Here is a 26,563-nt window from a genome sequence, read left to right as displayed (position 1 = left end):
TTGGAATCCCCGAGAAAGCAGGGCCAGGAGCTCCCTAGAAGCTGCCTTCGGGGCAGCAGGTCCAGGATCAGCCCAAGAGCAGGGCTGGGAGGAGCCAGGGAGCTGGGCTGAGGTCCCTCCAGAGGCGGGACTGGGATCTCCTGGGAGCAGGACTGGGATTCCCCCAAGATCAGAGCTGGATCGTCCCAGGAGCTGCTCTGAGATCCCTCCAGAGGGATCAGGATCCTCCGGGATGACGGCTGGGATCTTCCCAGGATTCCTCCTCCCGCGCCCCGATCAGACCCAGTGCTGAGCGGCCGGAGGATGCTCAGGGGCACCGTGCCCCCAGCCAGAGTGGTCTGGCAGAGCAGAGTCCCTCCGGGACAGGGCTGGGACAAGGCGGCGATAGGGCCGAGAAAGGAGGCGGGAGGCAGCGGGACACCAGCACAGGTGTATTCGGCCGGGCAGGATCCACCTGCCCTCACGATCGATCGCGACAGAGCTGTACAGCACCCACCCCACCCCTGCCCCCCCCTCCCGGGACAGGCACAGCCCCCGGCACAGCGGGGAAACAATATTAACAGCAAAGGCGGGGGGCATGGCGGGCACGGGGGGCATGGCGGGCACGGGGGGCACGGCGGGCACGGGCATCCCTCAGCCGAAGGGACCCTTGACGTTCTTGGGCTGGAAGAGAGGCTGCTCCAGGGGCATGGCACCCAGGCAGTCTGCCGGGCTGCAGTGTCCCGTCTTGCCCGGCTGCCCCGTGGCGCCCGGGGGGCCGGGGATGCCGGGGATGCCCTGCTGGCCCACGGGGCCTGGGGGACCCATCTTCCCGTAGCCTGGTGGCCCTTGAGGACCTGGAAGAGATGGAGAGCAAGAGGCGGGTGGCAGGGTGTGAGGCTGGCAGCAAACTCCTGGTGGCCAAGCAGAGGGGGGGAGGCTCACCTGGGGGTCCCGGGGGGCCGCTGTCTCCCATCAGCCCAATGCCCTTCTCGCCCTTCTCTCCTTTGGCACCAGGCTCACCTGCAGGAGAGGTGGATGGAGAAGGGTGAGGCCCTGGCACAACCACCGGGGCGGGGCGGGGGGAGGGGACACCAGGAATGAGCAGCACCTACCCCGCATGCCCGGCACGCCCTGCCGCCCTTCTCTGCCAATCTGCCCTGGCATCCCCGGGGAGCCGGGGGGTCCCGGCCGGCCGGGCAGCCCATCCTTCCCTGGGGGTCCAGGTCTCCCTGGCGATGCCACCATCTCCACCGGGAATTGCAGGCGGGAGGTGTAGTAGGCCATGCGCTCTGCGGGGGCACAGGACCACGCTCAGCACCCGCAGGGTCGAGGCGATGCCAGGGTGCCACCAGCCCCCGTCCCCACCCGCCCTGTTACCATCGAACATCTTGTTCAGCTCCTGCCGGATGAACCTCTTGATCTCGTCGTAATTCACCAGGTCTCCCTGGGGACACACAGAGGGGGGCGCTCTGCCAGCGTGCCCCGCCGAGGGCAGGGGGTCCTGCAGCCCAGCCAGCGTGCCCACCCCCTCCTTACCATCATCCCCGGGGGGCCTGGCAGCCCGGGGCTGCCCGCGGGTCCCGGGGAGCCGGGAGGACCCCTCTCTCCTGCAGGTCCCCTCGGCCCCACGAGGCCCATGGAGCCGCTCTTCCCTGGGCCCCCTGGCATGCCAGCTCTGCCCTTCTCCCCAGGGTAACCTCTCTCTCCGGGGGATCCAGCTTCACCCTGCAGAGAGGAAGGGCTCAGCCCTGGCACCCCCAGCACCAGACGGGGATGTGGGGTGCCAGGATGGCTGCAGTGGCACAGCCAGGCTCGCCCCTCACCTTCTGCCCAGCGGGTCCTGAGCTGCCAGGCTTTCCTGGGGGACCCTGGGGAGACACAAAGGGGCAGGATGGCAGAGATGTCCCCAACATGGGCACCCTGGAGACACCATGGTCAAGCCAGAGGATGCCACAATCCAGCCCTGGGCCCTTCTGGGCAGGAGAGTGGCAGAGCCCACACGGGTACCTCTTTGCCAACTGGTCCATCTGGTCCCTGCTCCCCCTGCAAAATCGAATTGGGACAGCTTGAGACAGTGGCTGGCACGGTGCCATCCTCGAGGTCCCTGCTGCACGGGCCCCATGCCACCCCTTGTGCCATGCTGCACTCACCGGTGGTCCCGGGTGGCCTGGGGGTCCTGGCTGCCCTGGCATGCCTGGCAGACCTCTCTCGCCCATGGAGCCACGCTCGCCCTTCAGCCCCTGCAGGGAGGAGGGAGGCAGCCAGGAGCATGGGGGACAGCACAGGGTGGGGATGGTGACCCCAAACCCACTCCCTGTGGCACCCCCCCAGCCCCTGCATCCTGCAGCTGGGGCTGGGATGGGGCAGGGGCTGCACTCACCACTCCAGCCATGCCAGCGGGACCTGGCTGCCCTGGGCTGCCCGGGGGTCCCTGGGGGCAGAGAGAGGGGGGTCAGCTCTGGGGGGGTGGTGGGTGATGCCCCCACTCCCTGGAAGTAGACCCCAAGATGGGCACTGTCCTGCTGTGCCACAGGGCACGAATCCAACTTACAATGAGCCCTGGGGGTCCTTGCCGGCCTTGGGGTCCCATGGGTCCAGGGTCACCCTGAGGGAGGCAGCGTGATGAGGGGGGGGCACACCCAGCCTGGGGCCCCTGTGCCCACCCAGCCACCCACTCACCTCTGCTCCTGGACGCCCTGTGCTGCCTGGGGGCCCAGGCTTGCCACAGTCACCCTAAAAGGAGGAAGGGGCGTCATGGAGACCCTGGCCCAGGACCGAGGTCCTTGGGGCTGGCACCGCCAAGCGTCCCTCAGTGCCAGCACCACTCACCTTGGGGCCTGGCAGACCTGGGTGCCCTGTCTTCCCCTTGAAGCCCTGGAGAGACAGAAGAGCTGGGTGGGGGAGTCCCAGCCCCAGCAACAGAGCAAGGCAGGTGACCCCAAGCCCAGCCTGCGCTGGGCACCCCAGCTTGCAGCACTGGGGGGTGGCACACAGAGTGCTGCCTGCAGGGATGTGCAGCAGGCAGAGGTGGCACAGAAGGCTGTCACTTACCGGAGGCCCCATCATCCCTGGTGGCCCAGGGGGGCCAGGGTCACCCTGGAGAGAAAGAGACAGAGGTTGGGGGTGTCCCGGGAGGGCTGCAGGGTGGCCAGCACCCAGGAGAGCTCCAGAGCCTCACCCGCAGCCCAGGTTTGCCATCCTTGCCATCCAGTCCTTCCAAGCCAGCAGGGCCCTGTGGGGACAAGGTGAGGCTGTCACAGCGTGGTTGGCACCAAGGGGCTCTGATCATTCCCCGAGGGACCTGCTCTGGGCACCCCAGAACCATGGGAGCAGGTCCTGTCCCCTCTGTCCCCAAGGGTGGCATGGGACAGGTCTTACCTGGATGCCTGGAGGTCCGGGGGGTCCAGGGGGCCCTGGCATCCCTGAGGGGCCACGCATGCCCTCACTGCCCTGCAAGAGCCACAGCAGGTTATGGGAGCTGCTGGGGCTGGGCACCCCTCTGCCATCCCTCAGAGCAGGGGCCAAACCCAGCAGGGGCCAAAACCAGCAGCCCAAGGGATGCCACCACCAGCCCAAGGGGTGCCACTACCAGTCCAAGGGGTGCCACCACCAGCCCAAGGGATGCCACTACCAGTCCAAGGGATGCCACCAGCAGCCCAAGGGATGCCACACAGTGCCCCATGGCACTCACCTTCTCAGCTGCAGGTCCTGGTGGCCCAGCTGGACCAACCTTCCCTGGGAAGCCTGGGGGTCCCTGCAGAGGACAGGGGTGTGGAGTGAGTGGGGGGCACTGCCATGGGAGAGCCCAGCCCCACTGTGCCACCACCTCCAGACTGGGGCTGCTGTCCCCCCCCTGCTAGACGCTCCCAGCCCTACCCCTGCCTGGCTGCCCAGCCCCGTGGGCACACAGAGCCAGGGCTGGGCATCAGCTCATGCTGGGGCCCCCCTGCCAGCAGCCCTGCTGGCACATACTCACTGGTGGTCCTGGGAAGCCAGGCTGGCCCTGGAAGCCCTGCAGAGAAAGGAGAGCTGAGCCGGACCCCAAGAGCCTCACCCTGCCCCGTGGGGGTGTCCCAGGGCTCCCCCCGGCCCCTCACTCACCTGCTCCCCTTTCTCTCCAGCATTGCCTGGGAGCCCTCGTTCCCCCCTGGGTCCCTGCAGAGAGAGGGGGTGAGGTGGGTGGGGAGCACCCCACTGCACCCCTGGCCATCAGGACCACCCTCCCCTGCCTCCCACAGCCCCCCCAGGAGCCCGAGTGGGGAACCTACCGCTGGTCCCGTGGGGCCGGGGAGCCCGTCCAGGCCGGGGGGGCCCTGTGGAGGGATGAACAGAGTCAGGAGGATGTGGCTGGAAGGAGCCCAGCGCCAGTCCCCGTGGCGGGGGGGCACCTGGCATGGCCCCCAGCCCAGCCTCAGGGACTCACCAGCTCCCCTTTCTCCCCAGGGGGGCCCACGTAGCCTCGCTCACCTTTGATGCCCTGGGGGAGGAAGGAAGGAAGGAGATGAAGGTCCTGAGCAGGAGAGGGGACAGGCAGGGATGTGCTGGGCATGGCCAGGACATGGGGCATGGAGGGGAGGTGGGGGACAGATGGGGCATGAAGAGGGCACCAGTGGGTGGGGCATCTGATGGGCGATGGAAGGGGCACCATGAATGCATGGGGCAGGGATGTGACACTTGGTGCCCACTGGTGCCCTGGCAGTGAGGAGCAGGGAGGGATGTGGGGACACAGGAGGTGGCTGGGGGCTGGCACATGCTGCCCAGCTCCCCACAGTACTCACGGGGAGGCCAGGGGGCCCTGTGGCACCGGGGTAGCCAGGCTGCCCGGGAGGGCCCTGTGCAGGAGGAGAGTGGTGCTGAGCCACCTGCAATGCCCAGCCAGGTGCCCAGAGCCCCCAGGGCACCGGTGTCTCCCCTGTCCCCTCCTCCCACGCCACTCACCGGCTCCCCTTTGGCTCCAGCGAGCCCAGCAGGACCACGATCCCCCTGCAGGCCCTTCGGAGGGAGAAGAGAGGAGTTGCAGGAGGTCTCTTGCAGCCCCTGCCCAGGGCTGTGCCCGCCTGGCAGAGCCTGGAGGCTCAAGGATCCAGGCACGGCCCATGGGATCTGTCACCTCTGCCAGCCCGCACTGCCCAACGCCTCTGGGCACCGAGGAGGGTGCCCTTGGCATCCAGCTGGGCTCCCTGCACCCACGGTGCCAGCCTCATGCACTGGGTTCAGTGCCCAGGAGTGGCTGGGTACACTTACACCGACACAGGTCACTGCTGCCCGTGCCCTCTGTGCCATGGGAAGCTCAGCACTGGGGCTGCTCAGCTCTTGGCACCCCAGCCACTGCCCAGGGCACGCTTCAGACCCTGGCTCCAGCCTAGTGCCCACCCCCCACCCCACCCCCCCCGCCTCCCCCCCCTCCCAGGGCACATCGGGCACGGGTGACACAGCCAGGAGCCCCCAGGCTCTGTGCCCCAGCAGCACCGGGGGGGGTTAGTGGTGGGCACGTGGTGCCAAGGAGGTGGAGGCTGGACAGGACACACTGGCACACCGCAGAGCGACGACCACAGAGCCCCAGAGAGCCCCAGACAGACCGTGGTGTTATGGTGACATTAGAGGACGAGGGGACAGGAGCAGGACACGGCTGGCACGGGCAGGATCCTGCAAGAGCCATTGGCACAGCCCTGTCACCACCTGGTGCTAGGAGCTGGCACGGGTGGGAGCAGGAGGATGGAGATGGAGATGAAGACGGAGATGGAGATGAAGATGCAGATGGTGGTGGAGTCTGGCTGAGCCCAGCCGAGCCAAGGAGCGGGGAAGGAGCTGCCCAGGCAGCACGATCTGCACAGGAGGACCCTCCCAGCCCCCATAAGTGCCCCTGGCACCACCCAGGGCACCCAGCCTGGCAGCTGTGACGAGCTGCGGGCACAGAGCCAGGCAGCAGCTCCCTGGCACGCCAAGAGCAGTCGAGTTGAGCCAGCCTGGTGGTTGTGGCTGTCCCTGGCACACTTGAATCCCCTGGCAGTGAAGGACTCCAGGCTGGGGCACTGGGCACAGCGAGTGCCAGCTCCCCGAGCTCAGGAGGATCATTCCCGACCTGCAGCCCCCCAGCTGTGCCCAGCCCACTCTGCGTGGTGCTGGAGGAGGTGGAAATGGGAGGATGAAGATGGGGTGGAGGTGATGGAGTGGAGCAGCTGGGCTGCGGCTGCTGCTGGTGGGGGGGCACAGGGGCAGGGGGCAGAGCCAAACCAAGCGGCAGCGACAGAGGGCACAGAGCGGAGCCGCGCTGGGTCCTTACGGGCAGTCCGGGCGCGCCGGGCGTTCCAGGAAAGCCTGGAGGGCCCTGAGGGGAGAAACAGGGAGGTCACAGCCTGGCAGCGGCACCCGGGAGCCTGGGCTGAGCCCTCGGAGTGCCGCAGAGCAGCCTGGCACAGCTGGCATCCCGCTCTGTCTCCGGGCCGGCAGCGCCTTCACCTCCATCTCCAGCCTTGCCGTGGCACAGCCGTGCCGTGCCGCTCCTCCTCCTCCTCACCACGGCCCTGGCGCTCTGCCCATCACCTCGGCCTCGGGGCAGGGCGCCAGGTCCCCTTGGCAGCTTGCGGGGGGGGGGGGGCGAGGGGACACGGAGCCCCCCCGGACCATAACGTGATGCCCACGCAGCCTGGCAGCCCCCCAGCCCGGGCAGGGGTACTTACGATGGGCCCGGGTGGCCCTGGGGGTCCTCGCAGTCCAGGTGAGCCCTGGGCAGAGATGGGTTTGGGGTCACCATGGTGGGGGACAAGGAGCTGGTGCCAGTCCAGCTCTGAGGGGCACCGAGGGACCTGGCACAGCCCCCAGGAAGGGCTGGCAGGGGGAGGGATGGGCAGGAGGCACAGGGACAGGGAGGGCACCCACCTGCTCGCCTCTCTCACCAGGGATGCCCGGAGCCCCTGGCAGCCCAGGGTCGCCTGCACAGCCTGGGTCAGGGCTGTCACCCTGTGGGCAATGGGCACACGTCAGGACCCGGTGCCAGCTCTGCCCCCACAGCGCTGCCAAGCCCTGCCAAGCGCTCCCCTGCACTGAAGCAGCCTCTGCTGCCCCGAGCCCCTCTTGCTCCCTCAGTGGGGGTAGGGTGCTGGGTGCTGCCCAGCAGGGACCATGCCTGCAGCACCCTGGGCACCAGGGAGCCACAGCTGGGTGGCAGCTCGGGCCCAGGGGCAGGGAGAGGGTGCCAGGGTGGCACAGTTCACTCACCCGAGCCTCCTCCTCTCTTGGGAACTGGGCAAAGCACTGGAAGAAAACCCAGGAGTCAGGTGGCAGCTGTGCCCGGGAGCCTGCTTGCCCAGAGCGTGCCCAGAGCGTGCCCAGAGCGTGCCCAGCCCAGCCAGTGCCTTGTTTTGCACGAGTGCCACACAAGCTGATGCCACAGGAGCTTCATCTCTGCACTTCCCCCCAGGACCCACCAAGCCCAGAGGGCTCTGGGCACCAGGATGCCCTCCCAGGGGTGGGCAAATACTCACCCGGGCACAGTTCTCGCTGCCAGGGGCTCCTGGCATGCCCCCATCCCCCTTCTCCCCCTTGACACCGCTGGGTGCCTCAAAGGCTGCCTGCAGCTGGGCACAGTCCCCACAGAGGGTCTGGGAAGAAAGAGGGAGTCAGGGGCGCCCGGGGGGGCTCGGGGTCCCCTGGGCACGACCCGTGGCAGGAAGGTGCCAGGCTGTGCCCACACTCTCACCTTCAGCACCTCGATGTTCCTCTCAGCCATGGCTGCCAGCGGCCCCTGGAGGGGATGCAGGAGGGGAGGGGACAGTGAGTGGGCAGGGGGCAGCAGGTTGGGTGGCCACGGGGCTGTGTGCCACTCCCATGGGCACGCTGCTACCCACCAAGTCTCCAGCTGGTCCAGGCAGTCCTGGCAAACCATTGTGCCCTGGCATCCCCTGCAGCCAAGGAGGATGAGAAGACTTCAGCCCCACAGCAGCAGCTGGGCAGGACTGGTGCCCCCTTGCCCACTGCCCAGCTCCCACCACTCACCTGTCGGCCCGGGGCACCGGGGGGACCTGGGGGGCCGGGGGCTCCGGGGGGACCCTGCAACACCCCAACAGACAGATGGAGAGAGGTCGGGGTGGGGGGTGGGGGTGCTGGGGGGGTACAGTGCAATGCAGGCAGCACCCACCTGTGGACCCGGTTGTGGCTGCCAGGTGATGCCAGTCCACAGTCCTGGGGCTCCCTGGGGATCAGAGAAGGGGGAGAGGGGTCAGAGGGGAGGGGAGAAGAGGAGCTGGGGGGGTACTGGTGGGCACTGGTGGTGCTTACTGGCATGCCAGCATAGGTGGGGTCCTGGCGGGGGCCAGCCGGGCAGGCACACTCCCCAGGGTCTCCCTGCAGAGAGAAGGGGGCAGGGCAGGGAGGGTGGCACGAGGGTGGCACGGGGGTACAGCCCAACCCAGACCCCCACTCACCTTCTCCCCCTGGGCACCCTTCTCCCCCTGCGAGGAGGAAAAGCAAAGGTGGGCACCGGCAGAGGGCACTCAGCTGCCCAGCCCGTGCCCCCTGCCCGCGGCTGGGTGAGTGCAGGCGGGCACAGCTTGGCACCCACAGCTTTCCCTGTACCTACCGGCTGCCCGCTGGACCCGGGCGTCCCGGGAAGGCCCTGCTGCCCTGCGGGGCCCTGAGAGGAAGAGGAGGGTGAGGAAGCTCAGCTCTGGGCTCGGCTCACGGCACAGCAGGGGCCGGGAGAGGGTGGAGGTGCCCATCCCGGCGGGCAGGACTCACCGGGGGCCCTGTGGCACTGGCTCCTGGCGGCCCGGGGGGTCCTGTGGCACCTTTGGGTCCCGGAGATCCCTGCAGAGGAAGGACAGCAGGAGTGGGGGGGCAGGGGGGGCAGGGAGGGCTGGGGGATGCTGCCTTACCTTGGCACCTTTCTCTGCTGCCATCCCTGGGGGGCCCTGGCGTCCGGGAGGGCCCTGGGGACAGAGGGGACATTAGCTCCCCCCGGCAGCCCCAGTGTCCCCCCCCCGCCCAGCGTGCCACGGTGACAGCAGTGCCCCCAGGGTGGCCTGGGCAGGACCCTGCTGCCACCCCCCACACTGGGGTCAGGGGCACGATGCCAGGAAGGGGGAGGCTGCCCCATGGCCCTGGGCTGGGCAGCCCAAAGTGGGTGACTTACAGGTGGCCCTGGTGGTCCCCTGCTCCCGGGCTCCCCCTGGCAACAACAGAGTCTGTGAGAGCTGGCAGAGCCACCTGGCACAGCCCAGCATGGCACAGAGCAGCCTGGCATGGCATGGGACAGCCTGGCATGGCACAGCACTGGTGCCCCACACACCCACCTGTGGCCCTGGCTGGCCAATCCCCTGCAGTCCTGGCTCACCCTGAGGAGACAGAGGGGCAGTGAGTGGCCCCAGTGCCCACCCCGTGCCCGGCCCCCTGCAGCCCCACTCACCTGCAGCCCCTTCAGTCCAGGGGGGCCCTGAACCCCGGGCAGTCCTGGCTTCCCCTGCAAGACAGCAGCGTCAGCGCTGTGCCCTCAGCTGGGCACCGGCGGCACTGCGGGCGGGGGGCACTCACGGGTCTGCCCGGCTGGCCGATGCCCGGGGGGCCCTGGTCCCCTTTGGCCCCAGGCGCTCCTGGGATGCCAACCACGGCTGAGACGTCCCCATGAGGAGCAGGACTGGGCACACAGGCATCTCCCTGCAGAGGAGGGGGCACAGGAAAGGAGGGCAGGGTGGGTGAGGAGAGGGTGAGGGGAAGGTGGGGAAGGGGTGAGGGGTGGGTGAGGGGTGGGTGAGGGGAGGGTGAGGAAGGGGTGAGGGGTGGGTGAGGAAGGGGTGAGGGGTGGGTGAGGGGAGGGCGAGGGGAGGGTGAGGGTTGTGGGGAGGGGGTGGGTGACACCAGGGTGACAGGACCTGGGGCCCCACACCAGCGTGGGGGTCTCACCTTCTCTCCTTTGGGACCAGCTGGCCCCCTGATGCCAGGCTCACCCGAGAGCCCTGGGGCACCAGCCATGCCCGGGGTGCCCGGATCCCCAGGGCTGCCTGCATCCCCCTGGCAAAGAGAGGGGACAAGGCTGGCACGGGGCAGGGGGGGCACACAGCACCCCCACCGCCCGGGGTGGGGTTGCAGCCCCCTCTGCCACCCCCAGCCCCTCTCACCTTCTGTCCCTTCTGGCCAGCGGCACCAGGTCTGCCCTGGAGGAACAGAGGCAGGGCTCAGGCCAAAGCACCCCCAAAAAGGGGCACCCCTGAGCGGGGGGCAGCGGGGGGGCACTCACCACTTTGCCCGGGGGGCCACTCAGGCCTCTCTCCCCCGGGGGTCCTGGCACAGCCAGCACTGTCGCTGCCCCTTCGAGTGCCTGTGGCACAGGAGGGCACTGCCCACACGACTCCCCCTGCAGAGAGGACATCCTGGTGGCACTGGGCAGCGGGGCACAGGGGGTGCCCTCCCCATGCAGTGAGCTGCACAGGGCTCAGCCTGGGGTGGGGGGAGGTAGTTGATGGATGGGGCAGGGAGTGGGGTCCGGGGGGGTCCCCAGGGCAGGGCTCACCTTCTCTCCTTTGAGCCCCTGCACCCCTGGGTCACCTTTGGCTCCTGGCAGTCCCTGCACCAAGAAGTTGTGGCAGAGGTGACCCTGCAGCCCCCAGCCCCTGCACCCCTGGGCTCCCAGCACCCCCTCTGGGCTCCCAGCACCACCCCCGAGCCCTTGTACCCCCACCCCGAGCCCCCACACTCACCGGTCTGCCCATGGGTCCTTCCTGGCCACCATCCCCCTGCAAGACACCATGGGCATGGGCATGGGCATGGGCAAGGCATGGGCATGGGCAGGCCCCAGAAGCAGCTGAGGCTGCTCTAACCCCATGGGGCAATGGGGCCATGGCTGCTCCCTTTGGGGGGTGCAGAAAAGAGGGGATGGGCATGGGGGGGGATGGGCGCGGGGTGGGGGGGTTCACTCACCTTCTCCCCCTTGATGCCAGCCAGCCTGGGCAGCTCTGCTTCACCCTGCTGAACCCCACCGTGGTCACACACCCAGCAGCCACACGGCCCGGGGGGTGGCCAGGGTGCCCCTCTGGCGTGGGGGCTGGGGGTAGGGGGGGCTCAGCCCCACAGACTCACCAGCGGCAGCGGAGCTGGGTCGCCCCCCAGCCCCTCGCTGGGTGCCCGCAGCAGCGCCGCCAGGGCGCGGGCATCGCAGGACAGGCAGGAGTCCCCCTGCCAGGGCAAGGTGAGGGCACAGCTCAGGGAGGGGGGCACAGGGGCTGCCCACCAAGAGGGTGGGGGACACGGAGGGGCAGACACCTACCTTCTCCCCTTTCAGCCCCTGGATGCCAGGATCTCCCTGGGAAGGAAGCGCAGGACGTGGGCTGGGTGCTGCCAGCAGGGGCCGGAGGGTGCTTGGCATCCCCGGCAGGGGCCGGAGGGTGCTTGGCATCCCCAGCTCAGCCCCGAGGCACCTACCCTGTCCCCTTTGGGTCCCGCGGGGCCAGGTCTGTCCTGGGGAGGGGGATACACAGAGGCAGCGTTAGGGGCGCCGAGACAAGCCCCCGCCCTGCCCCCCTCCCCGCCAGCCGCCGGGCTCCGACTCACCGAGACCCCGTCCTTGCCAGGCGGTCCGGGCTCCCCCCTGGCTCCCGGCTTGCCGGGCAGCCCGATGGCACCCAGGCTCCCCTCAGAGAGCGTGGGGCACGCCTCACACGGCTCACCCTGCCCATGGGGACAGCGAGACACAGTCCCGGGGCTGGGGGTCCTCAGGGTGGTCCCTGAGACGCCCTGAGCAGCCCCGAGCCCAGGGGATGGGCACCGCGGAGGAGCTGTGCCGGCAAGGGCTGCCGTGCCCGCGGCCATGCCACGGTGAGGCATGGCACAGCCCTTCACCGGGCCAGCCTGCCGCTGCACCCACCTTGTCTCCTTTTGGCCCCAGCATGCCAGGGGGGCCCTGTGGGAAGAAGAGGAGGAATGAAGCAGCTTCGGGGAGGCTTGAGGCCAAGGTTTGCCCTGGCAGTGCCACCCTAGGACCTTCCAGCTCCTGCCACCGACCATGGCATGGAAGGGTGCCAGTCCCAGATGATGTCAGCAGCTCCCCCAACCCCCTCTCCATGCCTGAGCCGGGATCCCAGCGCGGCTCCAGCCAAGGAGCCACGCTCAGGGTACTCACAGGTGTGCCAGGCGATCCGCCAGGTCCTGGCGCTCCTGAGCTGCCCTGCAGCCAGAGATGGCAGAGCCTGAGCCCAGCCCAGCCACAGCCCTCTGCCCACCCCCAGCACTTCTGTGCCCCCCAGCCAAGCCCTGGACCACCCAGTTCGGGCTTGCCCCCAAGCCAGCACCAATTCAGCCCCCGTGGGTCCAGTTCCAGTCGGGCATCCCTGGCACAACCCACTGCAGGCCAGGGGGTGGCACAGACCCCTTTGCCCCCAACTCACCTTTTCCCCCTTTGGACCTGGGGGGCCACCAGGGTCACCCTGCAAGGAGGAGAGGACAGTGTCAGCCCTGCCCAAGTGCCTTGTCTGGCCATAGCCACTGCCTGGCCAGCCAGGGATGCCAGCTGGGCACAGCACCAGGGCACAGCACCAGGGCACAGGGCTCCTCACCGGCTTCCCTGGAAAGCCAATGCCTGGAGCTCCTGGCTTCCCTGGGGGTCCTGGCTCACCAGCCAGCCCCTCAGGACCCACCAGGCCAGGGTCACCCTGCAAGGCAAAAGTGGCTGTCAGTTGGCACTGCCATCGGGTACCCCGGCCCCCATTCACCCCCTAGTGCCCCCCCACCTACCTTCTGGCCCTTGGGGCCCACCACACAGATCTCTCCAGGCCGGCCCTGCCAGGAGGGAGCAGAGTGTGAAGGGTCCATACCATGCACCCCAGCCCCTGCTGCCCAGAGGGTGCCCTAGGGGATGCCCAGGTGCCACCTGGCACTACTCACGTCACGGCCCGGGCGCCCTGGCTTGCCCTGCAGTCCTCCATCGCCCTTCTCACCCTTCTGGCCCTGTGGAACAGGTGAGTGCCACCCACCTCACCTGCCATGCTTCTCAGGTTGGCACTGGCAGGTCCTGGCACCTCTGCTGCCATCCTGGGAGCCGTGAGGCAGTTGTCCCCACTGGGATGCCAGGACCCACAGGTGGGCTGGACTTACCTTCTGCCCATCGGTGCCAGCTGCTCCTGGGAGACCCTGGTGGGTGGGAACAGCAGGGGAAAGTGGGTGCCCATGGGTGTGCCTGAGCAGGTGCCCATGGGTGAACTCATGTAGGAGCCCATGAGTGAGCTTGTTCAGGTGCCCATGGGTGTGCCTGAGCAGGTGCCCATGGGTGGGCTCATGCCAGTGCCCATGGGTGTGCCTGAGCAGGTGCCCATGGGTGGGCTCATGCCAGTGCCCATGGGTGGGCTCATGCAGAGCTCCTGCCCTGCTCACACCACTACACCTTTCAGCCCCCACCCTCACCAGGAACTCTCTCCTCAGGGCCCAGCCCAGGGTACCCACAGGATGAGGGCACCACTGGGTGCCCCCTGGCACATCACTCACCACTTCTCCACGCTGCCCCTTCTCACCCCTCGGCCCCTCGGCGCACTGGGGAGGAAGAGGAGGGAGTGAGGTGAGCAGCAGAGGCAGGGTGGGGGCGACAGGGAGGGCTGGGGAGGGGTCTCACCTCTATGGGACCGCCAGGGTGGGATCTCACACAGTCAGCTCCCTGCAGAAGGGGCAGACAGCTCAGGGGCTCTGCCCACGCTGGGCATGGTCAGGGGTGGGGGTCCATGGGGGGCAGCAGGACCCCCAAGTACTGGGGAGGCCCAGAGGGAGCAGCCCCAGGGCAGGGGAGGACAGGGCACACTCACACGTTGGCCTTTCTCCCCCTTGCCACCCGCGGTGCCAGGCAGCCCACGCTCCCCCTTGCTGCCCTGCGGGAGAGGGGAGGTGACAAGGTGGGGCCACGGGTGCCCCCCGTGCCCATGTGCGTGCCCACAGCCCCCAGGCAAGGGTGCCCTGGGCACAGCTGAGGGGCTGCATGGCCACAGCCCTGCTGCAGCCGGGCTCTGTGTGTCCCTGGGGGGCAGCAAACCTACCTTTGGGCCCGGGGGGCCGAGTGTGACCTGTGGAGAGAGGAGCAAGGTGACCCCCAGCCCCTGCCAGGGGACCCTGCCAGGCAGCGGCAGCAGAGAGCTCCATCCTCATCCTCCCAACAGCCTGAACCCAAGGGCCACCCCGGGAGCTCCATGGGGCACGTGGGGTCCCAAACACCCTCACCCCCCCCTGCCCTCAGCCCCCTGCCTCCAGCCAGAGGCTGCCCTGGGAACAGGGCCACATCTGGAGGGGCTCAGGGACCTTCTTTGCAGCCAGATGTTAGTGGGACCCAGGCCAGGAGGAGCTGCAGGTCCTGGGGGGCTGAGGGTGATGGCAAAGCCGTGGGGGGCACCCCCCTCCCCCCCCCAGCTGGCACCTTGGTGGCTTTTGCCATCCCAAGCTCACAGCTCAGCCTCCCCAGCCCCTCCCAGCCCCACACCCCAGTGCTGCCCAGGGGCACACTCACGTTGGCTGAGGGCATCTGTGCTGAGCAGGGTGGGCACTGCAAGAGAGAGGGTTGGCAGCCTGCACCAGCTGCAGCACTGCCCCTGGCACCCACAACCCCACAGCCACTGCCCCGCTCCCCTGGGCACCCCAAACCCATGGGGCTTGCCCAGCAGCACATCTCCCACCAGCCCTGGGGTGCCCGTGTGGGCACAGGGGGATGCCCAGGGTGGAGGAAGGGAAAGCCAGGAGAGGGTTTGCCCCTGGGCATGTCCTTGGGCAGCTGAGGAGAGCACTGGCCTGGCACCCAGCTGCCCCTGTGGCTTTGTGGCTTGACCACAGCTCCTCCAGGCCAAAGCAGTTCTGCTCCAGCACGTTCCCATGGGACTGAAGCCAGATGAGGCTACCCCAACCCCATGCCCAGCTGCTGGTGCCAGCAGGGCTGAGTACAGCTCCCACCCCGGGGTCCCATCTCCTTGCCCCACACCTCACCCCCTCCCTGGATGTCCCCAGCTGCCTGGGGGGACCCTGTCACCCTGCACAGAGGTGACGTGGAGCAGAGGGTGGGAAGAAGCCCCCCCCAGCCCCCTAGCCAGGCTGCCGGAACCTGTGGGCAGCCAGGGATGCCCAGCAGGATGCCAGCAGGGTGGGGCCAGAGCCCCGCAGGGCTGGGACAGGGGATGCTCCGGAGACGCTTCCCAGCTGCTGGCAGCGCTCCGGCGCCGCTGGGAGGGAACAAAGAGGCTCTTGGCCGCGGCTGGGACGGCTCCAGCGGCAGCCGGGGCTGCGGTGGGGCCTCGGCTCCTGCTCGGGGGAGCAGGGCAGCAGCTTCCGTGGGCGTCCCTGCGGCAGCAGCTTCCGGAGTGCAGCAGGGACAGACCCAGCCCGGGGGGCAGCAGGGGCTCCCAGCACAGCCCTGGCGCCGGTGGGGTGCCAGGCCCGGGGCAGCTGGGCTCCTTCCCCACCTCCTCTCACCTTCTCCCCGCGGTCTCCCTTCAGGCCAGGCCCCCCTGACTTCTTCACTGGTTCCTGTGGAGAGAAGAGCACCCATGGGTGCCAGCTGCCTGTGCACCTCTGGGTTAGCTCTCCTGCTTGTGAGCCCATGGGTGCCACCCCTCCATGCACCCTGGGTTGTCCTGCCTTGGGCACCCATGGGTGAACCAGCCCCAAGCTCAGCCCCGAGCTGGTGCAGATGGGCAGTGGGGTTGCAGGAGCCATCCCCTCCCTCAGTCCTCAGCATCTGGCTGTGCCCAGCTCCCCTCCCTGCCCTTGCTCCCAGCCTGGCACGATGGAAAATGCGAGGCAGAACCTCTCCAGGGGCTGAGGCAAGGTGGCTGCTGGCTTGGCAGCGCCAGGAGCCCATCACAGGGGCCAAGGGCTGCCCACCCCGCGGAGCTGGGAGCATCCTCCTCCAGGAAGGAGACCTTTGGCAGGTCGAGGACCTGTGCCATGCTGCCAGAGGGATGTTGGAGGGGTGCTGGCACTCACCGTGCCCAGGGGCTCCTCCAGGCAGAAGCAGCGAGTGTAGACCCTGCCCTCGGGCTGCGGGGAGATCTCGATGAGGTTGCTGCTCTGCATCAGCTCCGCCTGCCGCCGGGTCTTGGGTGCCTCACTGAGGCACTGCTGGCAGAGAGGGGAGAGAGGCACTGGGGGGGCTGCCTGGGGGCAGCTGGGAGCCCCAGCCCTGCCTGAGCACCCAGGGGTCATTCAGGAGGGATGAATCCTGCACCGTGCCCCACGCTGGCCGTGGGGACAGGCATGGGGAATCCTGGAGCTGCCTGCTTGGAAAAGACCTTTAAGCTCATCAGGTGCTCAGTGAGTAGCTGTGGCACTCTGGACAGGGTCCAGTGGTCCCTGTGGCACTCTAGGACAGGGTCTAGTGGTCACTGTGGCACTCTGGACAGGGTCCAGTGGTCCTTGTGGCACTCTAGGACAGGGTCCAGTGGTCCCTGTGGCACTCTAGGACAGGGTCCAGTGGTCCTTGTGGCACTCTAGGACAGGGTCCAGTGGTCACTGTGGCACTCTGGACAGGGTCCAGTGGCCATGGAGGTGTTGGATGGAGGGTTGTGCTTGATGATCTTTTTCAGCCTTAATGATTCTGTGATTCTGTGACCATGGAGTCCAATCACAACCTAGCATCTCCCTGTGCCCAGCTCATAGACCATGGCCCTCAGCTCCTCTTCCAAAGAGCTTTTGAGCCCTTCCAGGGATGGGGACTGCACCACCTCCCTGGGCAGCCTGTGCCAGTGCCTGGTGACCCTTTGGGTGAAGAAACTTTTCCTGGTACCCAACCCAAACCTCTCCTGCAAAAGGTTCCATTTGGATATCTAAAGAGACCTCCCAGGGCTGCCAGAGACCTGCCCTCTATCCCCAGCCACCACGGCGACCCACAACAGAGCTGTCCTCACTGTGCCTCAGTTTCCCCTCTGGGGAAGGCCCTGACTGTGCAGGGGAATGCCAGGACCCGGGGTAGGGATCTGGGGGGGACTCACCCCACTGGTTGAGATCTCACAGCACCCTTCTTGCCTGGCCAGCTCGGCGTCGCAGTAGATCTGAGCTTGCTGGAGGTCAAACTGCAGCAGGGACAGGGCAGAGGGTCAGGGATGGGCAGGGACAGCTCCTGCTCCACGGAAAGGGACAGGTTCTGCTGCACAGCAGGGACAGGTCCTGCACCACGGAAAGGGACAGGTCCTGCGCTGCAGGAAGGGGACAGGTCCTGCTGCCCAGCAGGGACAGCTCCTGCACCACAGGAAGGGGACAGGTCCTGCTGCACAGCAGGGACAGGTCCTGCACCACAGGAAGGGGACAGGTCCTGCTGCCCAGCAGGGACAGGTCCTGCTCCACGGAAAGGGACAGGTCCTGCTGCACAGCAGGGACAGGTCCTGCACCACAGGAAGGGGACAGGTCCTGCTGCCCAGCAGGGACAGGTCCTGCTCCACGGAAAGGGACAGGTCCTGCTGCACAGCAGGGACAGGTCCTGCTCTGCAGGAAGGGGACAGCTCCTGCACCACAGGAAGGGGTCAGGTCCTGCTGCCCAGCAGGGACAGGTCCTGCTCTGCAGGAAGGGGACAGGTCCTGCTGCCCAGCAGGGACAGCTCCTGCTCTGCAGGAAGGGGACAGGTCCTGCTGCCCAGCAGGGACAGGTCCTGCACCACAGGAAGGGGACAGATCCCCACCCCGCTGGGGCACTCACCCTGACCGGTGTGCCACGCACGGCATCCAGCCCCAGGAAGGTGTTGCCCTCCGGGACCAGCGCCCTCCGAGGTGCCAAGGGCTTGGAGAAGATGGAGGCACAGTCGAGGTGGATGGAGATGGCGTGGCTCTGCAGGGCCACCACCACCTTGTGCCACCGCCCGTCGAAGAGGGACGCCACAGCCTTGCCCGCGAACAGGGCGCTGACGAAGCCGGTGCCCAGCGCCCGGGCCTGGAACTCCAGGCTCTTCTCAGGGCCGTGCACAGCCAGGGAGAGCTGGGCAGAGAGGGGACAGCACCGTGCTTGGGGCCAGCTCGTGGCTGTGCCCTCGCTGCCGGTGCAGCCCCCCCGCCCGGGAGGGTACCTGGGGGTAGCCTTGTCGGTCGGTGACCTGGAAGAGATACCACTGCTCCCCGGTGCTGTTCTTCTTCAGCAGCAAGGTGAAGATGAGGGTGAAGGCAGGGGGCAGCCCGTGGGGAAACACCTGCCTGTGGGGACAGGCATCAGGAGCAGCCAGACCCTGCTCCTGCAGCTCCTCCACCACGGCTGGCAGCTGCAGTGGCCCCAGCGCCCCACCCGCATGGCACCCCCTGGCAGCATCATTCCAACAGCCCCCACGGGACCTGCTGGGGTCTGTCCCACCGCAGATGCCAGCAGGGGGGGATCCGACCTGGAGCTGGAGCTGTTCCTGTCTCAGCTGGACACAGGCTGTGCCTGCAGCACTTATGGCCCAGGTGCTGAGTGTGAGGCAGAGGGCAGAGACATTCTACCCATCCTGGCACAGCTTGGGGAGCTCACCCCAAAAGCTCAGCCCCACATCCCTCCTGGGGATCCATCCTTGGCCAGCTGGATGCACACTTGGTGGAGGGGACCAAGCCCAGCCTGCCCCAGCCACCTCCAACCACTGTCCATCACCTCCAGCTCACACCCTTGGCCCTCATCACCACAGCATCCCTGGGCAGCTGGGAAATGCATCCCTGACCCCACAGGCTCCTTGGGATGGATGTTCCTATCCCACCCACTTCCCACCAGCAGCCTGGTGCCCCTCACCCGGTGGGAAGCATGGCAGCTGGGCTGTTCCCCAGTGGGACTGTGCCCAGCTCACCCACACTCAGCCTCTGGAAAGATTTGCTGCAGGCTCTGCTCTGCTCCCAGCCTCAGCTCCACCACAACAGAGAATTTCCAAGCCACTGCTCTGGAGCTGGACCAAGGCATGGAGAGCTGGCCAGACCCAGTGGTCCCCTCTGCTCTCCAAGGGGCACAGGGTTGCTCATCCTTGCTGGGCACCGAGGAGCAGAGCTGGGTTGGAGGGGCACCCATGGGTGCCCATCTGGTGCTTGTGACCTGGCTGCCAGGACCAACCCCATGCTGAGCATGCCCCAGGGCTGGCTTTGGGCTGCTACAGGCACCCAGCCAAGAGCAACACCAGCCTGGGGCATCTGCCATCTCAGAGCCATCTAAGGACTTGGCTGCCCAGGTCAGGAGCCAAGGCTGGGGCTCTGTCGCCATCCGGAGAGCCCCATGCCCAGTGCAGCTGTGTGCCAGCCCCAGAGCAAGGTGGGGACACAGCAGGGCCGGTGCAAACCACAGCAGCTTCCTCCAGGAACAGCTCCTGAGAGCATGGACCTGCTCCCACCTTGCCACGCTGCAGCATCCCTGCCAGCTCCTGCCCCTTGGGCACAGCCGGGCAGGACGTGCTGGAGACAGCGTGGCCGAGGGCTGGTCTCTGTGTGCCTCCTCCAGCAGAACCCCAGAGCCTCAGCAACCCCAGCAGTGCCTGCTTGGAGCTGTGCAGCATTTTGAGCTTGTCTAGACCCTGGTGAGCTCCTGCCAAGCTGAGGCCAGCAGCCAGAGCGGCCACAGAGCGGCCACAGAGCAGCCACAGAGCCGCGGTTGCGCAAGGGCTGGCCAGGACCCAGCCGAGCTGCTGCAGCTCATCCTTCACTTTCTAGGAGGAAGGTGGTTGGGGCAGCCCCAGCAGCACCTCTGTGGCCCCAGGGGTGACAGGGATCTGCCTGGCTCTCTCCAGTGTGAGTTCAACCACAGAGCCATGGAGCTGTTGAGGTTGGAAGAGACCTTTGAGATCACCAAGCCCAACCTCTCGCCTGGAGCTCACAGCCCCAGCGCTGCTGCTCAGCCACCACCACTGAAACACAGCCCTCAGCACCACAGCCAGTACCTGAAGGGGGCTACAGGAGAGGGACTTTTGGTAAGGACCTGTGGTGACAGGACAAGGGGCAACGGTTTGAAACTAGAGCAGGGGAGATTTGAGTTGGACATTAGGAAGAAGTTCTTTCCCAAGAGGGTGGTGAGGCACTGGAATGGGTTGCCCAGAGGAGTTGTGGATGCCTCATTCCTGGAAGTGTTTAAGGCCAGGCTGGATGAGGCCTTGAGCAACCTGGGCTGGTGGGAGGTGTCCCTGCCCATGGGAGGTGTCCCTGCCCGTGGCAGGGGGGTTGGGACTGGATGAGCTCTAAGGTCCCTTCCAGCTCAAGCCATTCTATGAACCTATCCACCTGGCTTTCAAACACCCCCAGGGATGGTGACTCCACCACCTCCCTGGGCAGCCTCTTCCAGTGCCTGACCACCCTCTCTGGGGAGAAATGTTGTCCTAATGCCCAGCCCAACCCTCCCCTGGCACAACTTGAGGCCATTCCCTCTCGTCCTGCCACTTGTTGCATGTGAGAAGAGACAAAAGGGCAAAGCCTTCTCTGTTAAACACCATGGGGATGGTGTCCAGCAGTGCTTTGGCCCCCAAAGGCCACCCCATGAGCTACCCACACTCACTGAGTGGGCTGGACCAGGGGCACAGCACCCAGCCTCAGCACCACTGGTCCCCTTGGGTTGCGGATTTTCTTAACGGAGGAGATCTGCAGCAGGTCGAAACGTTTGATCAGGTTAAACCCTGCAGGACAGAGCAGAGGAGGTAAGACCCAGCCTGGCATGGGGCTGATGATCTCCAGGCAGGGCACAGAGACCACCTCTGGGGACTTGGGGCTGCATGGGGACCCCCTCTTTCCTCACCTGTGATGTTCTCATACTTGTCCCCAACCAGATCTTCATCCCAGAGCTGTGGGCATGGCTCCCCTGCAAGGCAAATCAGCACCGGGGTGTCCCCAAGGCCATGGGGTGACTGCACAAGCAGGGTTGGACCATGCAGAGCCCCTCAAGCCCTGGGGTGCTGTCTGGAGCTCGTCCCAGCCTCCCTGGCACACTGAGCTGGGCTGGCAGCTGTGGGGCAGCAAGCTCCAGCAGCCCCTGCTCCTTTCCTTGCCAAGAGCCCACCAGGAGAGAGGAAGTTTGGAAGGGAGCAGCGGTGAGCTCAGAGCTGGCCCCAGCCACCTCCAGCAGCGAGGTCACCAGGTGAGAAATGCTTTTCCCATGTGCTGCCTGCTTTGCCTCAAAACAGCCCCGTGGCTGGAAGCAGCAGCAGGAGACTCGGATGGGTGCCACGGACACCCAAGGCGAGGAGGTGAGCCCCAGGGCTGCCTGCTGGCCTTCCTCTCCCAGCCTGGGAGCATCCTCAGGTCTGGTGGTGCTCAGAGACAAGTGTGAGGGCCCAGCCAAGGGCCGGTGAGAGGCTGAGGCACAGGAAATGCCGTGTCAAGTGTCAAGCTGTGCTCCCGGGGATGCTCTTTGGCACCACAACGATCTGTGATTGCTCCAGCAGCATCAATCCACCTCCTCCAGATGTTGGGAAGTGTGAGATCAAGGAGCAAAGAAGGGGGCATGGAAAGAGGAATTTGTTTTGTCTCCATGCACGCCAGCCCTGGAGCAGGGGTGACCCTGGATGGTTCACTCACCTCTTCCCCAGCCCATTCCTGGGGGGCAGCTCACTGCCCACCGCTGCCCAGCTCTACCCAGGAGCCCAGTCCCAGCAGGATGCTTCTCCCCCAGGATGACCACTCGCTCACACAGGGCCAGCAGCAGCACAGGGAGGGGTTCCTCATCCCCAGGACCCTCAGCAGCAGTGGTGGCTGAGGTTCTGGAACCATCCCCCGGGCACAAGTGGGCGCCCTCCCAGCAGGGCAGGGGGTGGACAGTGAGGTACAAATCATCCCTGGGCACAATCTGCTTTGAAGCCTTTCCCACCCCCCACTGCCCACCACCCTAAGGAAAATCCTCTCCCCCCCCAGCCCCCACTTCCCTAATGAAGGGTCAGGAGCCTGGAGGCTGTGCCGTGAAGAGCAGTGGGCATCGGTGCCCACTGTGGGGTCCCACGCACACGGGCAAAGATGAGTAGCCCCTGGGCCCCCCCTCGGCAGGAGCCGTCGCTCCAGCCCCCTGAAGACTGATGCAACCACGGCTTGGCTGCCAGCAGCTCCTCCCCACCAGCCGCCTCCAGCTCCCCCTGAGCTGCGGCCAGCTCCGTGCTGGGACCCACACGCAGCAGCCCCACAGCCACGGGAGACCTCCGCAGGGACCCCCATGGCTCAGTCAGCACCCCCGTGTCCCCAGCTGCCTGGGGGCAGCCCCAAGCTCTCCACCATGGCCAAACCTCTTCTCACCTCGCAGACAGAAGCCAAAACCCTCCTCAGGAGCTCTGAGCATCCTTGGCACCGCCCGGAGCGGTCCTGGCTCCCCCACGGAGCAGCCTCCGCTCCCACCCAGCTCCTGGACGGTGCCACCATCGCTGCCAGCTGGCAGCAAGCATCCGGCGGCCGGAGCAAGGCCAAGCCCCCTGGCTCCGTGAGCACAGCCCGGATGCGGGGCTGGGCTCCTGCGGGGGTGTCCCCGGGCTGGCTCCCCGCGGCCGGGCTCGCTCGGCTCTCCCTGGCCCCCTGCCTGCACGGGATGCTGAGCAAAGCCCCAGAGCCAGGATGGGCAGAACTCAGCAGCAAGATGATGTCCACAGCCACTGCTCTGGCCACCAGCATGCCCCTGCGTGTGGTCCTGGCAAGGTGGGGACGGAGCACGGCTCAGTGTCCCCTGGTCACCTCTGCCCTGTGATCTCTGGGTCTAACTTTGCCCTTCCCTGCCCAGGGACAAGCAAGGAGGGGGCTGCTGCCATGCAGACCCCCAAGCTCTCACTCCCGGTGTCCCTTACCTTCTGCTGCTGGCAGCTTCTTCCCCTCGCAGGCACTGAGGAGCCCCCCAAGTATGAGGGCCCAGAGACCTCTCATGGTGCCCACAGCAGCAGCCTGGGGCCAACACGGCTGCCTGCAAGGGAGAGAGGTCAGGCAGCAGTGGGGCAGACACTGGTGGGCACTGGTCCATGCTGGGACCCTGCCAGCAAAGCCACCGGCATAGAGCTGATGCTCAGCCATGGGTTGGGGTCAGTGTGGTCCCCATCCACTGTTGGATCCCCCCTCTGCTCCACACCCACCCCAAGCACACAGGCAAGCCCCAGCATCCCATCACTGATGGGTTCAGTCCATCCCCAGCACCCAGATTTACTCTGAACCTCCAGAAAGGCAGAGGCTGGGGTGCCCCAGAGCAGAACTGGGGGTGTCCTGCACAGAACCCCCACGAGAGGGTCTCACTCCCTCCTGTTTGACCCCCCCTAGCACTATATGGAGTCCCGGGGTGGCCCAGGCCCTGCAGGGTACCCTGACCTGGCCTCCCCCCTGCCTGTTTCCTGCCACGAAGCAAGGCAGGGCCACAGGCAGGAGCCAGGCATGGTGACAGCGCCGGCAAGCTCCTGTCTGGCATCCCTGCAACCTCCAGCCCCATGCTCCACATCTGGGGACCCCAGTGACCAGCAGCCCTGCCTCTGTCCTGCCAGCCCTTGGAACTTTTGTCTCCCCCAGCCCTTCCCTGCCTGCACCCCAGCTTCTCTGTCCTGAACCTCCCAGTTCCCCTGGCCATGCCCCCAGCACACACCTTGCTCACCCTGTACCCACTCTGCCCCCTCTTCACTCACCCTGCTCCCACCCATGTATCCACACAGCTCTACCTGCACCCATCCTGCTCCCCCCACACCCACTTCTGCCCCCTCTTTATTCACCTCTTCTTCCCCTGCATCCACTCTGCCCTCCCTTCACCAACTTCTGCTCCCCCTGCACCCACCCTGCTCCCCCTACACTCACTTTTGTTCTCCCTGCACCCAACTTTGCTCTTCCTGCACCCACCCTGCTCACCCTCTACCCACTTCTGTTGCCCCTGCACCCATTTCTTCTTCCCCTGCACCCATCTTGCTCCACTCTGCCCTCTCTTCACTCTCCTTGCTACCACCCCTGTGCCCACCCTGCTTTCCCTGCACCCACTTCAGCCCCCTCTTCATCGTCCCCTGCCTCCCCTGTTTCCACCCCTTCCCGCCCGCTTCCCTCCTTCCCTACCCCGCTCCCTTCGCACCGGAGGGTCCCCGCGGCTCCGGGACGCCGTTCCCGTCCCTCCCGCCCCCGGGGGCGGTGATTAATGACGACGAATTCCGGGGAATCCCCCACCCCAGCCCCCTCCCCTGCCCTGTCCCGCAGTCTCTGCCCCGCTCCCGGGACTCACTTATTCGGTGCCCGGTGGGGCTCGGGGCTGCCCGGGGCGGGCCGGGGCTGGGTCCTGTCGGTTCGGGGCGGTGGGAGAGCTGCGGGACACCGGCAGCTCCTCCGCACCGCCTCCGCCGTCTTCCCCGCCTCCCTCCGGGGGGGGAGCCCGAGCCGCCCCCCGGCTGCTGCCCGCCCTCTGCCTCTCCCCAGCCCGGGGTGGGGGCCAAGCCGAGCCCCAGTTTCACCTCCTGGCCCTCCTCCTGCTCTTCCTCCTCTTTCTCCCCCACACCGGGCACCCTCCCACCCTGCTTTCCACCTTCGCTCCACCTCCCCGCTCGGGGCTGGACCCTTCTGGGCAGAAGGGTGGAGTGAAAGGGGACACCCCAAGCCCCGGGATGGGGGGACCCCCATCCCTTTGTCACCATCCCTGCAGAGCAGCTCTTTCTCCTCCCAGGGACCAGAGGCGACCCCCGGGGCTGGAACTGGTGGTGGCATCACAGGTCAGAATGGCCACCAGAAGTGTCCTGCCAGGGATGCTCCTTCACTGGCGTGGCACTGGGAGGTGGCAGCAGCCCCGGGCAGACCCCACGGCAGCAGGGCAGCCAGAGCCCACCACGGAGCAGGAAAGGAGCAGGCTGTGGAACAAGCAGGCAGGGAACTGGCAAATAACTGGCAAGGGGGCAGGCAGGGAATAGGAAGGGAGCAGGCAGGGAACAGTCATGGGAGCAGGTAAGGAACAGGCAGGCAACAGGCAGGGGAGCAGGCAGGGAATAGGAAGGGATCAGGCAAGGAACAGTCATGGAAGCAGGCAAGGAATAGATGTAGGGAACAGGCAAATAACAGGCAGGGAGAAGGCAAGGAACAGGCAGGGAGCAGGCAGGGAATAGACATGGAGCAAGCAGGGAAGGAACCAAGGAGCAGGCAAGGAACAGGCAGGGAACAGGCAGCGATCTGGGGGCTGCGGTTTGGCTCCGGGAGGGACGCAGAGCAGCGGCGGATGTCCCCCAGCTGCCCATCCCTGCATCCCCTCTCTCCGAGGGATGCCCGGCACGGCCCCGCCGAGTCCCTGCTCAGCCTCTTTCCTCCCAAATTGTGACGGATCTGTTTCCTCTGGAGCTCCCCAGGCGGGTGCCGGGGACGTGCGTGTCTCAGTAACTGCGCTCTAATTAACAACTGATATTTATTCAGCCCGCAGTAAACAAGCTGCGGCGGGCAGGGCGAGCGGCTCCGCGCTGCCATTTATTCACCCAACGGCCCCCGAGATGCAGTGAGGGAGCACTCGAGTCTCCTGCGAGTCTCCTGCGAGCCGCCTGCTCGAGTAATTAAGGGTAATTAAAGCAAGTGGCTACGAAACGCAACGAAGCTTTCGTAATTCCTCTTTGTCGGGGCAATTCCTCACCCACCCCGAGCTGTTCCTCATGGCCACCCCGGCAGCACTGAACCCTGGGCATGAGTGGGGTTTGAGCATCTTATGGGCAGGTGGGAAGCTGCCTTCGCCCCCCAGCACTAGGAATAGCCCCATAAACCTAGGTCCACAATCCAGCATAGCCCCACAGCGTAGCCCCATAGCTCATTCTGGACCCACAGCCCAGCCTGGCCCCACAGCATGGCTCCATAACCCAGCCTGGCCCCACAGCATGGCTCCATAACCCAGCCTGGCCCCACAAGCCACCCTGCAGCAGAGCTGGGATGAAAGGAGGCCTCATCCCTGCCTCATCCCTGCTCCACCCCTTCCATGGCTTGTGGGGCTGAGTCATGGAGCTGTGCCTGATTCTGGGGGCCAGAACAGGTCCAACCCACCCATGAGATGCACCAGGACCAGCAGCCCCCACGGCCCTCAACCAGCTGTGAATCAATTTTGGGGGGGGGGTTGCTCCCACCCCTCCTGTAGCTCTTCCCCTGCCTTCATTTCCTTCCTTTGCCCCCCCGGGTAGGTTGTCCCCAGTCCAGTGGCACGAAAGGACCTCGGGAGCAGCGGGATGGCCACGGTGTGGCTCCTGCTTCCCCCTTGCTTTGCCAGTGCCTGGGATCACCGCCTGCAGGGAAAGGAGGCTGGATCCTGCTCCCTCAACCCTCTGCTGAGCGGGGGGAGCAGCTTGTCTCCAGCCCGTTCCGGCATCCCCTGGAGCGCTGCCAAGCTGGGGGATGGAAAACAGGATCCTGCCCACCGACCCAGCACGGAAAAAAGTGGAGGCAAGTCGAGCTTCCAAGAAACTGCCACGGCGGCTGCCAAGAAACACGAGCCGGAGCAGAGCCCAGCAAGTCTTTTTCGGGGCTGGAGGCAATTCTGCTTCCAGCCTCCAGCGTCAGGCTGCGTTACCGCAGGGCTCCCCCCGCCTCCTACCCCCAGCTCAGTCCTTTCCCCCTCCAGTACCATCCCACTGCTGGAGGCTGAGGGTTAGGGCAACGCCAGCCAGACCCCACCAGCGTGACCAGCACCCAGGAGGGAATTCCTGTGGGGAGGATTTTGGTGCCTCAGCATTTATTTCTACCTCGATTCGGGCACAAATCCCCCGGT

At 66.6% G+C, this 26,563-nt stretch overlaps 1 protein-coding gene across 3 annotated transcripts; it reads right to left on the bottom strand.

Moving 5' to 3' along the window:
* Positions 1 to 412: 412 nt before the first annotated feature.
* COL16A1 (collagen type XVI alpha 1 chain) lies at positions 413 to 24,252 on the bottom strand. Of its 3 annotated transcripts, none has more exons than XM_068159282.1 (71): positions 24,065 to 24,252; positions 22,671 to 22,783; positions 20,648 to 20,710; positions 20,411 to 20,528; positions 17,988 to 18,111; positions 17,624 to 17,899; positions 16,923 to 17,003; positions 15,919 to 16,053; positions 15,406 to 15,459; positions 14,453 to 14,488; positions 13,989 to 14,015; positions 13,761 to 13,823; positions 13,574 to 13,615; positions 13,450 to 13,494; positions 13,063 to 13,098; positions 12,853 to 12,915; positions 12,703 to 12,747; positions 12,525 to 12,620; positions 12,357 to 12,395; positions 12,092 to 12,136; positions 11,837 to 11,872; positions 11,524 to 11,640; positions 11,395 to 11,430; positions 11,240 to 11,275; positions 11,053 to 11,148; positions 10,894 to 10,941; positions 10,674 to 10,709; positions 10,487 to 10,540; positions 10,214 to 10,330; positions 10,095 to 10,130; positions 9,880 to 9,987; positions 9,511 to 9,633; positions 9,386 to 9,439; positions 9,273 to 9,314; positions 9,113 to 9,148; positions 8,856 to 8,909; positions 8,719 to 8,787; positions 8,561 to 8,614; positions 8,406 to 8,432; positions 8,260 to 8,325; positions 8,120 to 8,173; positions 7,978 to 8,031; positions 7,830 to 7,883; positions 7,682 to 7,726; positions 7,467 to 7,583; positions 7,201 to 7,236; positions 6,862 to 6,942; positions 6,663 to 6,707; positions 6,266 to 6,310; positions 4,921 to 4,974; positions 4,761 to 4,814; positions 4,406 to 4,459; positions 4,251 to 4,295; positions 4,084 to 4,137; positions 3,959 to 3,994; positions 3,674 to 3,736; positions 3,361 to 3,432; positions 3,161 to 3,214; positions 3,034 to 3,078; positions 2,812 to 2,856; positions 2,662 to 2,715; positions 2,534 to 2,587; positions 2,363 to 2,413; positions 2,133 to 2,222; positions 1,990 to 2,025; positions 1,806 to 1,850; positions 1,519 to 1,707; positions 1,360 to 1,426; positions 1,095 to 1,271; positions 925 to 1,002; positions 413 to 836 (listed from the first exon to the last, which is right to left on the bottom strand). In XM_068159282.1, exons 2-71 carry the CDS (start codon positions 22,744 to 22,746, stop codon positions 634 to 636), a joined length of 4,860 nt encoding a protein of 1,619 aa, XP_068015383.1. In that variant the 5' UTR covers positions 22,747 to 22,783; positions 24,065 to 24,252; the 3' UTR covers positions 413 to 633. The 3 variants fall into 3 exon arrangements, with proteins under 3 accessions (XP_068015383.1, XP_068015382.1, XP_068015384.1); XM_068159281.1 differs by lacking the exon at positions 24,065 to 24,252 and adding an exon at positions 23,179 to 23,246 and having other exon boundaries at positions 414 to 836; positions 15,919 to 16,050; XM_068159283.1 differs by lacking the exon at positions 24,065 to 24,252 and adding an exon at positions 23,179 to 23,246 and having other exon boundaries at positions 414 to 836; positions 10,894 to 10,938; positions 15,919 to 16,050.
* Positions 24,253 to 26,563: the final 2,311 nt, after the last annotated feature.

Source organism: Melanerpes formicivorus, unplaced genomic scaffold (genome assembly GCF_026170545.1).
Source record: "Melanerpes formicivorus ecotype bairdi unplaced genomic scaffold, bMelFor1.0.p_v2 SCAF_45, whole genome shotgun sequence".
In the NCBI taxonomy this organism is placed as follows: Eukaryota; Metazoa; Chordata; class Aves; order Piciformes; family Picidae; genus Melanerpes; species Melanerpes formicivorus.
The sequence above is the reverse complement of the archived record's forward strand: the minus strand, read 5'-3'. Positions and strand labels throughout refer to the sequence as shown.